Source organism: Bemisia tabaci, chromosome 6 (genome assembly GCF_918797505.1).
Source record: "Bemisia tabaci chromosome 6, PGI_BMITA_v3".
Classification (NCBI taxonomy): Eukaryota; Metazoa; Arthropoda; class Insecta; order Hemiptera; family Aleyrodidae; genus Bemisia; species Bemisia tabaci.
In genome coordinates this window covers 22,791,663-22,807,522 of record NC_092798.1, presented here as the reverse complement: position 1 = coordinate 22,807,522, position 15,860 = coordinate 22,791,663, and the positions used below count along the sequence as shown (strand labels likewise).

Here is a 15,860-nt window from a genome sequence, read left to right as displayed (position 1 = left end):
AAATTTGACTCATGATTCTTTACTCGCCAAAGGCAAATTTTGCCGCCAAATCTATTTAAAATCAATTTCAACTATTTTTTTTTCTCTTTTGGAAATGTAAATTGCTCTCTTTCTCTCTCTATTAATGGTCCGTTGTGCATGTCACAGAGTTGTGTTTTCATGATTGAAATTGGCAAAGGAGCAAAAAGCAATGACATCTGTTTGAAGGCCAAGTTTTCGAGTTCAACACCTCTAACTGAGAAAAAAGTTTGTTACAGATATTGAAAATCTGTTCATGTTTAGCACCGAAGTCTTTCGGTTATCTGAACCGAAAAATTTCCGTGATCAGTATGAAATACGTACATTTTTTTTCTCAGTGCACACCCGAAACATGCCGGATGACGTCATCCATCACGTATTTCACAGGAACCCCAAAGAGCTGTATTGAAAGTTGACGTTCAAGCAGATGTTATTGTGTTTTACTGAATTTAAACATTTGGTCACTCAAAGACGATTCTGTGATACGTGCAACTGACTTACTTGAGTTACTGCACTGGAAAAAAAAAAAAAACACATTGGTTCTAGAGTCCAGACTCTTGAAAACATTGACAAGAAAAAGGACTCTTGATTGAAGCAGATTTAAGCTTAAATCAAAAGGAAATCCACTCAAATTAATAGACTTGGTTCTTGATTTAAGCTTAAATCCGATTGGATCAAGAGTATTTTTTCTTGTCAACGTTTTCAAGAGTCTGGACTCTAGATCCAATGTGTGTTTTTTCCAGTGTGAGCATGCAAATAAAGTTTTTTGTGAAAAAATCTTACGATTTAAGTTTTTGTCTGAAAAGGATATAGTAGGCGTCATTCCATCGGCAGAGGCGCAGTCTGATCCCCGGTCCATGCTGTCGGCTCCTCCGAGGGTCGAGCTGGACCGCATGTTCCCGTAGTCGGGCGATCCTCCGTGCTGGGCCGCGGCCAGGAGGGCCGGGTGGAGGAGCGAGGGCGGGTGCGGGAGCGGCGGCGAATCCCGGAGTTCCATTCCCGGCGGACTAGAGGACGGCATGTGGGAGCTTTGGTGGTAGAACGGACTGTACGGCGAGTAGACCTGAGATTCGTGCAGACTTGGGTTCGGGATGGCCACCGAAGTCGGGAGCGACACGGGGAGCATCGGGGGTGGCGGCGCGTGGTAGGGTCGCTTCTGCTGCGACGGGGCTGGGGGCGATTCCGAACCGCTCGGGACCATCGCCAAGAGGTTGTTGAACTTCCCGGGCATCTCGACGTTGCCCCCGGGTCCGTCTTGAGCCAGGATCCGACTCACCGTCCGCGGGGTGATCCGCGTGTCCGTCACCTTGTGTCGCTTCTTCTTAGGCCCGACGACTAAACTCAGAGCCTCGTTCTGCTCCGAGAGGGACTCCCGGCTCTCCGAGAGGTTGAACGGCGCCAGCGATGACATGTTGTACAGGGCACCGATGTTGTTCGGCGGCGGCTTCGGCGTCGAGAACATCGGCGCGGTGGGTGATGCTTTCACGTGGGGTAGGTTTATCGTGTTGAGATTGTTTTCCGGGTTGCTAGACGAGACGTTTGAATTGACCGTGGTTGGTGTGCTGATTGAGTTGGCGTTGCTGCTGGCCATGCTTGATGGATTGTTCTGGTGTCCGGGGTTCATCGATGAGAAATTACTTCCGTTGATCTTTTGGGGGAGGCCGACGAGCGGGTTGTTGACGTTGCTCGGGCCGTTGCCGTTAGGTCGGTCGCTGACGGCGCCCGCATTGCCTCTATCGATCACTTTCGTGCGAGGAGTTTTTCGGTCCAATAGCTGCGATGCCAGGAGGAGATCCTTGTTGAGTTGCTCGGCGCTGGCCGCGGATGCAGACTCGGGGAGCTTGCCCAGGTACCGCCTCTGCTGCATGAACCGGCTCATTATCGAATCGATCAGATGCGATAACGAAGAAGTGATTTCCGATTTCAGGACATCGGCTAGACCCTCTAGATCGTGATTCGCGGATGAACCCATCACGCTCGACCTCAGCATGGATAACCTCTCTGAAAAATCGTTGGGTTGGTTTTCGGCTAGGGATTTTTGGGAGTTCGCTGCGTTGCCGGACTGTGATAACTGCGCTTGGTTACTCGACTGATGTTTTTGTTGCTGATGTTGCTGGTGTTGTTGCGCCTGCTGTTGTTGCTGTTGGTGATGTTGATGTTGCTGAGCGTGGGAGTGGTGGTGGTGTTGGTTCATGAATTGTTGTTGCTGGTGTAAATGCTGTTGCTCGGCAGCCATGGCGGCCTCTTTGGCCATCCTGGCCTCTTGTTCCATGAACAGTTTATGACTAACTCCTAGGTACATAGCTGCGGTGTTGCTGAGAGCGGGGTGGTGAGGCAGATGGTGGTGTTGACCGAGGTTGGACGAGTTGTGTTCCTGCAAGACTTGTTGCTGGATCATGGAGAGAGCACCATTGTTAAAATTCGGGGCCACTGGGAGGTGAGGGGGGAGGTATGGGTTTTTGGGATGCTGCAATTTGGAAATCATTTTTGACATGGCTGGAGGGATGACTGGCTGCGAGACGGGGGTGGATGCACGGGGGGTCGTGGGTTCTTTGACGGGGGTCGACGAGGGGGTCACTTGAGCTTTTTCCGGTAAATTTTCTTCAACGTCACTACCGGTGTCATCATTTTGATCCCGATCCATTCGCGAGCACAAACGCACATATTTTTCTTGCATTTCAACTAAAGCCTCCTGCATTGTCCTCAACTGATTTTTCAAAGCATCTTTTTCTACAATTTTTTGCTTCAGCTCATTGGGACTAGTTTCATCGGTATCATTTTCATTATCGTTATCATCATCTTCTTCCATTTCTTCATCTTCGTCCATTGATAAATTTAAATTATCATTAACATTCATGTTAGCAAAGCGCTCGACTGCGCTGTTGTCATGCTGTTGTGGGTGGTACAATTTTCTTTTGTTGCAGCCTTTGACTTGAGTAATTAACGAAGGACTAGATCGCATACTGGAGACGATATTTTCAACTCGGGCCCTTTTCAATTCAATTTGCTCAGTTTTGGGGGCGGAGGGATCCCTGTTGGAATCGTCGTTATCATCCTTGGGGGAATCAGAGACGGGGGACGGAGTGCCACGCTCAGAATCCGAGGCGTGACCGTTTAAATTTTCAACTAATAATTCTGATTTGATATCATCACCTACCTCGTTCATTTCTTCATCACCTGTGGCATCCTCATCGCCACTTTGTTCCTCTAGGTTAATTTCAGACTTGACATTTTTGTACACTGCACTGTTATCACTGACACCACTACCGTTGGTTAAACCGTTTTTAAGTTCGTTATTATTGTTGTTATTGTTAGTGATCGTGTTATTGTTATCGGGGGAATTTCTATCTTGAGCACTGTTGTTTACACTGTGGAACTCCTGTTCGAGCGCGAGAATGTCCTTTTTCCTGCCTTGGAGAATATCGCGGAGCTTGTGATAAGAGGCGACGTCGCCCGGCGGCGGGGAGGAATTGACGTCGAGTCCTCGGTGGATGGCCGGGGTTTGTCCGAGGCAGTCGAAGTTGACGCCCACGTTGACGTCCGTATTTCCTGTGTCCATGGTCATCATTGTCGAGCCGTCCGCTTCCGAAGCAGTTTTCACTTGACGCGCGAACAACTCGTTGAGCATTTTGGCGGGCGCGCAGCCCTGGTTGAACAGCCCGAAATGTTGGGGGTTTTGACTAAAAAACGCACTGTACAAATTACTATTCAAAAAACTCGGACGCGAGCTGAAGTTGGGGATCGAGGAGTAGCTGTTACGCGGCTCGCCGGCGTCTACACGTTGTCTGGCCCTTTTCTTGTTCTTCAGCAACCCGAAGCTGTCGTTTTCCTCTTCTGATGACATCATCTGAGCCTCCGCCTGTGATTGGTCTGCCGCCGCGGCAGAGGGCGGCCCCTCTACGCACCCATGGGGGGACCTGCAAACGTCCACAACAATACCAACTGTCACTATTATGTGCATTATGAGGCTCCCAACTCCACGGCTCGTGCCTATGCCTTCCCGAGCTTCGAGCCGGGAGGGGAACGAAAAACTAAACACACCTGCCCCCCTCTCTCGCTCTTCATTCACCTTCACAGCTGCGTTACCGCTGGCTCCGGCTCCTCAAGCCACTACTTCCACTCGGAGCTCAGCGCCCAACCGGGCTCATCAACCCTCACCTCCTCTTCCCCTCTCTCTTCTCATTACTTCTCTCCTCCTCTCCGGTGAACTATCATCGAAACTATCGCTCCAGCATCACCTCGCATTATTTTCATTCACTTTCTATCTCCATCACTCTCTTCTTGTGAATTTTACCCACTTCTTACTCTCATTATTCAATTTCACCCAAAAGAACAATCAATTACACGCATAAAAGAGAAAGGACAAAACACATGCTATGAAGATTAATAAAAACCGTTTTTTGTCGCCTCGAAACCTGTGGAAATGATATAATTCATTAGCTTTTTTCGTGGAAGAATTTTCCGTGTTATCGATAAGTTTTTCGATGACATGTACACAATTTTAGATTCCTCATGTCTCCAAAATGCATGAAAAGCATCCCGCTAATTGGTAATTTTCCCCTCAATTGCTCTTTTCTGGGGTTTTTAAAACTTACCATTAAAAATAGTGCATTCTCTTCGGAAAATACACTGACAGGTCCTCATTCGTCTGAAAGTTTTCTATCAGCTAATCAAAACTAATTATGAAACTTTAGGAAGCATCCTATGATACAGCGTTTTAATTTTTTGAAAAAGGAAAATAGTTTATATACTTTCATTAATTTTTTCCTCGAGTTTTACAAAACTATAAAACCTGGGGAATTTTTGAAATTTGAATTAATAAATAAACATTTACGTGAAGATTGTTACCTTATCGTGCTTTCACAAAAGAAACTGGATCGGGCAAGAGATGTATTGAGGTGTGATAAATTTTTTGGCGGGAAAGACCATCTACAGTAAATGCCCTTTGGAACGCAGACTTTTTTATTTCATTTATTTATTTGTCTTACTTTATTCATTAATTAAAAGAACAGATATAACGTGAAATTTTCGTTTCAACCTCAATAATTGTTTACTTGGTTTACCACAGCCTCATTTTTTTTCGACCGAAGTGTAGAAGTGCCCATGACTAAATTGTTTTATTTTTTGGGTTACAATTTATATGATTCAAACGAATATTAAAGAGAAAATGTATTCTTTTTAACTATTGGTTTATTACGTGACGGATGGAAAATTTTAATACATAAATGAAATTGAAAATAAAATACAGAAAAATAGAAAGAGAGGATCAATCTGATACTCGAATTGGCATGAATAAATTTGAAAAATAATTTGAATAGAAAGAGTTATCTCTGTGCTATGATCAAAATCTAAGAGGACTAGAAACCGAACGAACCAGCAGGAATTTTATGTAACTATCCGAAAAAAGAAAAAAAGACCGATAATGAGGGAATTGGGAGAATCTGAATACGAACTAAATGTGAATCATTTGGTTGAAGTTTGTTTGCTTGTAACACTTGTCTCTACAAATGTGCGTGACTTAAACAGATTGAACAATCGTCTACCTTTATTCCAACTTGTAAGTCATAGATCAAAAATTTCGTAAAACGTTGTTTGCATAACGATTTCGGGTTACGCTTTATTCCAATTCATAAAATAGTGTCCTTCGCTTCGATAACGATGGAAAAACAGATTTATCAGTCCTCGTTAAATTTTCCCTACTTTTTTTTTGGTTCAAAAATTGAGTACGTTAAGTGTACATCTCACCTGTGAAGAAATTAAGCGACAAATAGTCAATTTAAAACCGTGTGCACTAGTATTTAATAGAGAGAATGGGCATTTTGACAGAATTCGGGAAGATATATTACAATAAGTTTTGGGCTTTAAAATTTTTGTACCTATTCAGGTATTCTACGCCGTTTTGTAAGATCGAGAAAAATGGCCTCATGAAAGTTTTTTGGGCATGAGTAGATTCTTTGACTAGCTTCACTTTGCATTCGAGAACATTGTAGCGAGTAGCTTCATAACAATGCTGATTACATGAGCGAGGAAATGGTCTTGGAGAACTTTTGCGACACGTCATTTAAAAGCTTAGAAACATGAAAATTCAACCACGTAAGAAAGCATCTGATTATGAGGCATTTAAATGACGATTGTGTGTGTGTGGAAGTTCAAACGTGCCATTACCAACAAGTTGACTCTCACCATTACTGAAGAAGTCGCCTCATTTCTTGCCGATGATTAGACTTAATCCTCTTAACGGATCCCTTCAAGTTTAACTTCAACCACTCGGGCGAAGCTTCGTCTTCGGTGGCACGTTTGACAAAATTGACTTGATCGAAACTTTCTTGGCCGTAATATTTATATCAGATTTAAACTTCCCAGAGATGTTCATTCACTGTGGACTTGAAATTACGCTACGGACACATTGTCTTGGTTTCATGAACACACTTAATAAAGTTGCATGGAGGAGATGAATATTTGAGGCATTTTAAAACATTTGACAATAAAGAGCTGTTTTTTGGCAGCATGCAAGCAGCCACTCAACCCTCTCTTTATTTTCCTAGAGTTTTGCTCTGATTTGCATCAAAAAGTGCGACGTACTTTGCATTCAGAATATGACAAATAAGAGGCATACACAGCGGAGAGAATTTTAAGGCGTGATCACATTAAATGTTACTTTAAGGCAGTTGTAATTTTCAAACTTCTTGAACTGCATTAGCATTGTGTGGAAACAGCGGTGAAATTCGAAGGACGCGTTTTGCCCTACCCCCCCCCCCCCCCTTTCTATACTATAGAACATTTTGACAGGAAATCTTCTGGATCCAGTGTAAGAAACTGTTCTGTGCATATTAATGTTGCTGAAATTAAGTGAAGAAAACCACAGAAAGACATATCTGTTTAGTGCTTTATCAACCGAGACAGCCTAAAATAGTGATGAGAGCAGAGGACAATTTTGCCGCGTCAACCGTGGAGTCAAACGTGATTCCGAAAGAAATCTTCGGATTTTGACTTTGCCGATGATGACGTTTTGTGAATCCAACATTTACAACACCTCTGCACCCTTGACATGTGTTTCGGTCAACCCATGCCTTTATAAATCGATATCACCTTATAGATGAGACTTCTGTACAAAATCGTTATTTTCCCCCGATTTGAAACAGAACGAATTCAGTTTGGATTTTGTCAAATCCTATTTTTGTGACATATCAGCGCCGAGCCGGTTTAATTTTTGGAAGAGGAATGTGAATACGAATAGAAGTTGTATCTTAAATACGCCTAGTTAAGCGGCAATCATTTCATTTTAATTTATTCAGAATAGTTGATGATTTAACCTCTGTGCGATATTCATGACTCAAACGTGAGAGTAAAATGGGATATGGACAGATTTCCAAAGAGATTTTGCCTAAAAGGTAACGAGAGAAAACGATTTTCTGCTATTAAATTATGAAAAAAAATATCTTAATGGATTTTTCACTATGAAAAAGTCGTTTCCTAGAAAAGAGGTCACTCCATTTCAATGTTGCAAAATTTCTATTTCCAAATCTCATTTTTACCAGGAAACCGTTAATCATTCCTCTCTAAAAATAACACCGATCTGTCTTTTGAAAGCGTAAAAATTCAGCAAAATTTTGGACAGAACGTGCAGGATCATAATCCTAAAGAAAATTAAATTGTTTGTGTCAATTATATTCAAAGACGAAAGGCATATTATTAGTCCAAATAAAAACTATCAGAATAATGTGTACCTCATTAGTGAAAATACCTTTAAAGGGGGCAGATAACAATTAGAATCACTGACGAAATGCGACTTATGATGATAATAATAATAATGAGTCTTTATAAAAGTGACTCAAACAGTCTTGTCATTAGAGACTTAAGGGTTGAAGATCTAAGAGGCTTTGCGTCTTTCGTCATCTCTTTCCTGTAATTATAAAAACTACTTATTCATTTTGGTTTCAAAAAGTAGGAATTTTCTAAACTCGGCAAGTCCCACAGCTTTGAAAAAAAGACCTTAACGAAGTCGAGAGAGCTTTGTTCCTTGCTGTGAACTTGGTGCAAGCCACAATCTTCTTTTAAAACAATAACTCCGCCGCGAAAAGTTATTTCAAAGAAGAGTGAAATGAGAAAGGTGAGGTTTATTTGGTGAACGGTATTTTATGTAATAAAGATAGCAGAAAATTTGAGTCTGCCTGTATTTCTCATTTTTTTCTTCAAGATCGTTGATTAATTCATGCCTTCGACGCGCCCAGAATCTACGTACCTCCTTTTAAACAAAATCAGCAAACTATCCAGTGGCAATTTTCCAAGTTGGCAACACTGTTTTTCCTCCGTTTAAATCCATGAAAAATATCGATTTTAGGCGAAGCAAGCTGCCTCACCAAGAATCGATTGTTTTACATACATTTAAAGGAGGGAAAACAGTGATGACAACTCTCAAGAATCGCCACTGTTTTTATCCTGTTTATGAGAGATTGTTATGTCTTTTAAATGAAGAGTCGTATAATCTGAAAATATGTGGAACAGTGATCGGGAAATAGGAAAACATTTTAGAAAAAATTAGAACCAAAACCTCTCGTCCAAGGAATTGGGCCAATAAAAAGCAAACAGAGCAAGTGCGAGAGACAAAGGGGGAAAGCTCCTGTGCGTGCGTAAATTAGATCATTCTACGTGCAGTTAATTAAGAATTTCGTGTGAGAACAGTTCCCACCACATCCTCACTGGTCAGCACCAAGTCGAGGGAATGCAAAATTCACCTTTCCCTCTCATTGTCTTCCCTATCTCACCCCACTCACCCCCTCACAGTGCGCCCCAGGTCCGTTCTATCATCCACCCTCGCGGACCTGGACCCTTACCGTCGGATCCCATAATTACAATTATAATGGAAAAAAATTAAGACAACTGCAGTACCAACACAGCCCAACCTAGGAAGCGAGCGAAGGGGAGAGCGGGTACCTAGGATGACGTCACGAAAAACATGCCATTGATCACATAGCTATTTCCGGTAAAGTCACGCTAGAGCGAGCTCCTCTAGTCCTCGTCTTGCCCAGGTGAATTGCCATCAGCATATGTCGGTTCGGGGTAGGAAGTTACTAATTGAAAGCCCACGCTAAGGTGGAGAGATAGTCTCTGGCCGGGCCACCGACCATCGCACCGTTGTGGGGTTGGCAACTCCACCAGATCTCCCCTATTTAATCCCTTCGGATGGGGGAAATATAATGCGTTAGCTTTAAATTTGGCATCATGGCGCGGCACGCACTGGGGTCTTACCTGAAACCGTGGGAGTCACGGTGCGCACTTCTGTTTTATGCAACACGCAGTTTCATCTGTTGCTTTTTTATCCCTTAATACTTCACTGTCACCGAACTACACTTTTTAATCGCAAGTGGTGCGGGAGTCACTCTTAAAAGTGGTGTGAAAGTCAATAAAAGCTTTGGGAGGATTGATCCCGGACACATGCACTCCGGACGGAACAATGTGATTTTAGTAGTTTCCGCACCAAAAAAGTACGTGCAAATGATCCACTTGTTCAGGTTAATCGTAAAAGCAAAAGCCTGTAAAATCTCCTTGCGAACTCCCAAAAAACCATTTATGCGATACACACTTATGCATCTCTTTTTACCCAAAATGTACGTGTATTTTAGCTTACCATCATCCAAGAGGAGTTAGAAATTTAGAGAGGGTAACGAGAAAATAAAACAGTTATCATTTTTTAAAAAATAAAACTGCATCTGTAGGGGCAAAGACTTTGGAGATGAGTGCGTTAAAAAGTTAGATTTTGAGAAAAACTGAGGTCTCAAATGCGGCTATTACACAAAAATTAAAGTGAATGACTCCTGGTTCATGTTTTTATTAATTTTTTTTAACAATTAATGAGCGGTTCATAAATTATGTTAGGCTTTTTTCAATTTTTTCTCTTTTCAGATAAATGCTAGGTACTGTTGAGCTCCCATTGAAAATTACGTCATATTTGGATCAACTTTCCAATATTACTTATCAAGTTTGACTCGAACCCCTCCTTGCCTCCGATCATCAGGTAAATGTCAGATTGACCCTCCCTCTCCCCGTAGGATCAGGACCTCATCTAATGGTCAGCCCCCGAGGATTAGATAGGATTGATGTACAAGACTGATTAACTATGAGATATCCGTGAAAATGGCAAAACTTTTTAAAATAAAAGCAGGGTTAGGAGCAAATGATGAAGAGGCAGTAATTATGCCCCTCAAGGGCATTTTGTGATCTTGTCCTAAGAAATATGACAGAGAGTTTTAGCGCGAGCGATGACACGGGAAAGGAGATGTCATTTTGATGATAACAGATAAGTGCAGCTAAACGCTGAAGGCCTAGTGGTCCGGCCAGAGTGGCAGAGGGCACCCAAGTGCTAGCGAGGGGGGGGGGGGGGCGAATTGAAAATATGACTTGGAAGTCAACGTAGGAGGAACTGGGGTGACTTATAATGAGGAAGTGTGAGTTAGAGGAGGCGGGGGCGCGGAGTCTGGGAACCGCAAGACGACCGGACAAACCTTGTTGATAAGTTAAACAAATTGCATCACTCTTCACTACTTCGCGCTTTACCATAGCTGCCAATTTTTTACATTTTTTATCCGTGACTCTGTAGGTAAGCAATAAAATAACAACTTAATTTGGGTAAAGGCTGTAAAAGGGGAACAAATCAAAAGAAAAACCCGGAACGGTTCGAAATAATTACAATGCATTATGAGCCGGAAACAAAAATTAAATAAAAATAAGTCGTCGATTCGATGTTATTGCGAGACCGATACATGTAGGTCAGCATTATGAGCTGCTTGCCATTCGGTTTTATTCTTTGCCCCCCCCCCCCCCTTCGCCCCTCAAGGTGAAAGGGCTGACTTAATGAGTGAGAAAAAATTTGTTTTGATCTGCTAGACTGCAAAACCTCAAAGAGGGATAACTTATTTTGGGCTTTGCGGTGGATTGACATTGAAATGAATCACAGGATTGATGCATCAAAACCAAAATGCGCACATTTACTCAGAAGATAGTTAGACTATACTCAAAATCAGAAAATATGACTGAAGTTCGATCGATTTTGCTTCTAGTCTCATAATGTTTCAAAATAAAAAAAAAAAAATAAATAAAAAAAAAAATTGAGAACCACTTGAAAATAGATCAATTCTATCGAAAAAAAGTATAGTCGAGTAGTCAACGCGATTTAATTAGACATATTTCAGTTCCAGCGAACTAATTTTTTTTCTTCAAAATCTCATAGTCTCTACCTTTGAAAAAATTCAGTGCCCAAAATATCAGAGCTATAATAATATTCGCGGTCGGCAGTGCAGCCGATTACTCCAGAATATAAACTTTGATTAATATGTTTGATTTGTTTTGATTGTTTATATAACTGCACGACCCTATAAGATTTGAAAAATCCTTCAATCAACAGGTTATGCAATTTCACGACCAGGACGTTAATTAAGTTGTATCCTCTTCAACGGAGCATACTGCAATAATGAACGTGAAGTCTCTTTGAAACCAGAAGTTGCTGTAGGAACGGTTGACGGTTTCGGAAAGTGCCTTCAACTAATTGATTATGCAATTTCACGACCCGAGAGTTGATTAAGTTGTATCTTGCGCCTTAGCACAATCCACAACTTTAAGCAGTTGCATTATTACGCGGCAACTGTGTTGTAAACCAGAAAATGGTTGTAAAAATGCCTTCGATTTTCAGTTTTGCGACTTAGCGCCAAAAACATCCATTAAGTTGTATCCATTCCAATTATGCTACAGAACTGAATGGTCATTATAGATTAAAATTTCGAAGCAAAAGCAACCTACGGTAAAAGCGGATCGTTGATTATAGGGTTATTCCTTTAAATTAACGTATTTTTAAAAGTTTATTGTAGTGTCACAGAAGCGTTATTTGAGGAGGGCGAACGAGGCAATAATGACGAACTTCCCGGCCCTACATTTGAAAGATGACCCTCATTGAGGCAATTTTAGTTCATTTTAATCAATGCTACGGTAATTTAGGAGATTATGTAAAGGTTTGCCTACTCTCCCCGCTTACTTCAAGTACACTTAACTTTCAAAATTTTCTTTTCTTTTTCTTTTCTTTTTCTTCTTCTTTTTCTTTTCTTTTTCTTCTTCTTTTTCTTCGTTATCTTCTTCTACTTTTTCTTAGTTCTCTTACTTTTCTATTTTCTTTTCTTCCTCTTTTCCTTAGTTTTCTAATTCCTCCTCTTCTTTTTTCCCTTAGTTTCCTATTTGCTCCTCTGCCTCTTTTTCTTCTCTTTCTTTCTCTTCGTTTTCTTTTTCTTCTTTTCATTTTTTCCTTTTTCTTCTTCTTCTTCTTCTTCATCTCACTCTATTTTCTGTAATTTTTAATATATGTGCCTATCCAGCCCCAATCTTTGAAAGCAACTTGAAGCCTCATATGAACATCTGTTACCTCAACTACCCCCCCTCTTCCTCCCAAGATTCGGCTGAAACGAGCTTCGGCCGTGAAGTGCGAGTCCGAGGAGGCAACTTGGCTGCGGCCGGGGCGACAAAGTGGCCTCACGGCGGCTCTGTTTGCTCCGGTTACTTACGAGCTACGAATTACGTCGCGGCGTCTAATTGTTTCTCCCAACTGCTTGGCTGGGCCGCGCGGCGCTAATCAAGTCACCACTCGACGCTCACCACTCACCGCTCACCACTCACCGGCCCGCGAATTCCCATCTTAATCGTGATCCAGCATCCACCAAGTAATAACTCGTCACTTACTCGGGGGCGTCGGATCGCTTGTCCGGGTTCTCACCGGGCCCCCGATCCGGGGGCGAGGGAGGGGGGCCCAGGGCTCATTGTTTCAATCAGGGCGCAGTAATGGGCTCGATTTAAGATCGCGTCCTGTCCGTAAAGGCCCGGCAAGTGCGCGCCGGAGTCATATATCAATCGTGTCGCTGCCTTTTGATGATGTGTCAAACGCGACTCACGACGACTCAAGCACCGCTTCCGCCCTAGGTAGATCACCAAACAGAGTAAGACTTAAGCATGGACAGAACTGGGGGGGGGGGGGGGGGGTCGAAGGGGCCTGACTCCCTCAATTGGCCTCCTCGAAGTATGTAACTGATTTTGAAACGAAAACAAATTCTCAACATTTCTATCATCTTTGAGACTTTATTTTAATAGATTTTTCGGTAGAGAAAACTATAATTGTTCCAAAAACGTCTCATTTTTCAGGATCTCCCCTTAAAAGCCCCTTGGCCCCGCTTGAATAAAATTCTTGAAGGAAATATGTGAAAATGCCCGCTCGATGCAATGTTTTCTTCGAGGCGTGATTTCTTTGATTGTAACGTTGCGTTGTCTGCAGTCTGCGCTTTGACACAACTATTCGCACTCGACGACTGATAGTGTTGCCTACGTATGAAGATGAAGGAGCACTTAGTTTGTCTCTTGCTCTGCAAGGACTTTCCTAGGGCAGTCTTGAAGGCAAATTGTCACTCACGCAAAAGAATGTTGGAACAGGAAGGAGACGGGGAGGTTGGGAAGAAGAGAAAGGGGCGAAAAGAAAGAGGCAAAGAGAAAGAGGCGAAGAGAAAGAGGAAAATATATAGAAAATGAAGTGAAAGAAGAAGAGGAGGCTGAGGCAGAAAAAGAAGAGGAAAAAGAAGAAGAGGAGGAAGAAGAAAAAGAAGAAGAGGAGGAAGAAGAAAAAGAAGAAGAGGTGAGAGAGGAGGAAGAAGAGAGAAACACATGAGAAATAAATCCCACGAGAATTAAATCTTTAAAAATTAAATAAATACAAAAAATGCGAGACATTTTGGCGCCCTTACGATAGCTACTGCGTGCTTTTTGTACCTTTGGCAACGGGTTTAGACTTTACCAACTGCCAGAAACACATTACCTCGGATTATTTTCGTGTAATCAGAGAGTGAGAAGTTTCCTTAGTTAAGGGACTTGCCACGTGTAAAATGGAAAATGCCCACATCTAGAAAAGGTCATAGCTATAATCACCAGATTCAGCTTCCAAATCCATTCCCTCATTTTTCATTTCCAGTGATTACCTCTACCATTTCGGTTTCATTTTCCCGTGGTGGAAAAGGAGAAAGAAACACACCTGAAACATGAGTCAGGAAAGGAGGAAGAGCAGAGAACTTCATTTACTCACGCAGCCATGGTGTGGTGGCAGATCTACTCATTACAAGTTACTATGCAGCGATCAAAGAGAAAGGAAAGAGAGGGAAATCACGTAGTAAAAAATCGTTTGCGTTTTAGTTTCGTTGACGCAACTTTGATATCTATTTTTGCGTTGAGATCCCTAATGGCTTCGCCTCCTCCTTCTAATTTCACGTATCATAGAAAAAGTTGTGGAAGCAAGGCATCAGCGTGATCAGCTCGTATCATGCAGGCTTTCACAGAAACACATTACTTTTATCGCGCGACATGTTCCCATCAGTACTATCGAGGTGGGCGAACAAAACAACCTCAACTAAATTTTCAAATACTACATTTGCCCTTATTCTGAATTAGAAATAAAAATGAACGAACACAAGAAAATGACTCAGGGATTCATGTACGGAAATGAAACTAAAAATTCATCCCTCATTAAACGTTAAGATTTCCGGAGCACCCACTCTTTCGGTCAACCGAAACACAAATTCTATATTTAAATAATCTTTTTGCATAAGAACATGAGTCAATCCAAACGATTTAAAATTATCACGAATAGATTATTTTTGTGCAGGTCTACTATGCAAACTCAACCGAAACTAAACCGTACTAGTTGACAAATTTTGCTAAATTTACTTTGATAAAATGCCACTTTTCAGGGAGATTTTTAAATATTTTATTTCTTAAAGAATTTTAATCGCCAATTCAGCTGAATCACTACAAATTTTAAGGAAAAACATGTGTGGCTTTCCCAAAGAATAAGTACTTAATTGCACAAAAGATGGTTTTGCGAAAGCTCATATATACTATGTTTTCCCTTAACACAAAAAACATGAACATCCAGAAAAGCTCCTTAAAAATTTCATTGGATTTGGTTAGTCGTAAGTAGGATTTTTTCATTTTCCAAAAAATGTGCTCAGCTTTTTGTCAATACATATCAATCATACAATCATAGTCGGTCCTCAGGAATTTTGAAACGTTACAATGGACTTGCGCTCTCATACAATTTAATTCGTTCAGAGATGTTGCAAAATTTAAAACCCCTTAAAAAAGGAAGTGCAGCATTCAGTTTCCTCCAACAATCCGAGAAGACCAATTTATAAATTACTCAATTACCGGGGCATAAAGCATGCTCCCCTGTCACAACCACTAATTTTCAAAATGATACGCCTCCCCTCGAAAATCTGATGAAAGGGACCGTGAACATCAACCGTTAACGCGTTGAGAAGGTTAGTCACCCTACGCGCAGTGACCTAGTTTCGGCGAAGACGTGGGCAGAAGTCTCCGAATGAAATCATCCCTTGAGTGACTACGATAATGACCTTATTAAGGTGAAGATACCGCGGCACGCTGCGGTGAGCGCGGGGCGGCGGGGCGCTCTCTTGAAGAATTTGTAAACAAGACACGACGAGGGGATGTACATCTGTGTCCGTATCAGATTTCATTAAATTGCACTCGAAGAAACGCCAGCCGAACGGTTAACCTCGGATGATCTTTTTAACTCGCTTTGTTTACCTAATTAAATGTTTTTTTACGGATGCACCACCAGCAGTCCACAACTGCGCATGGCCGGATTTACCTACTTGCTGCCCTCTTCTCATTCATTTTGAAACATCGATAAAAACCATCAAGTGAACGTGCCGGGAGAAGGTTGCATAAGACGCGTTCACTCGTGTTGGACACATTTTTTGCGTAAGCTCTGTCAACACTACTAGCAAAAGGTCACGGAACTTTGC

At 41.9% G+C, this 15,860-nt stretch overlaps 1 protein-coding gene across 9 annotated transcripts in view; it reads right to left on the bottom strand.

Annotated features, from left to right (window-relative positions):
- LOC109042749 (homeobox protein prospero) overlaps positions 1 to 15,860 on the bottom strand; it is a 153,206-nt gene that overhangs the window by 30,949 nt on the left and 106,397 nt on the right. For 7 of the 9 annotated variants that reach the window (XM_019059686.2, XM_072301158.1, XM_072301155.1 and 4 more), the window contains one exon: positions 802 to 3,935. In XM_019059686.2, coding sequence (XP_018915231.2) covers positions 802 to 3,935 — 3,134 coding nt within the window. The remainder of the gene's footprint in view (positions 1 to 801; positions 3,936 to 15,860) is intronic. The other 2 variants (XM_072301156.1, XM_072301157.1) reach the window with 1 other exon arrangement.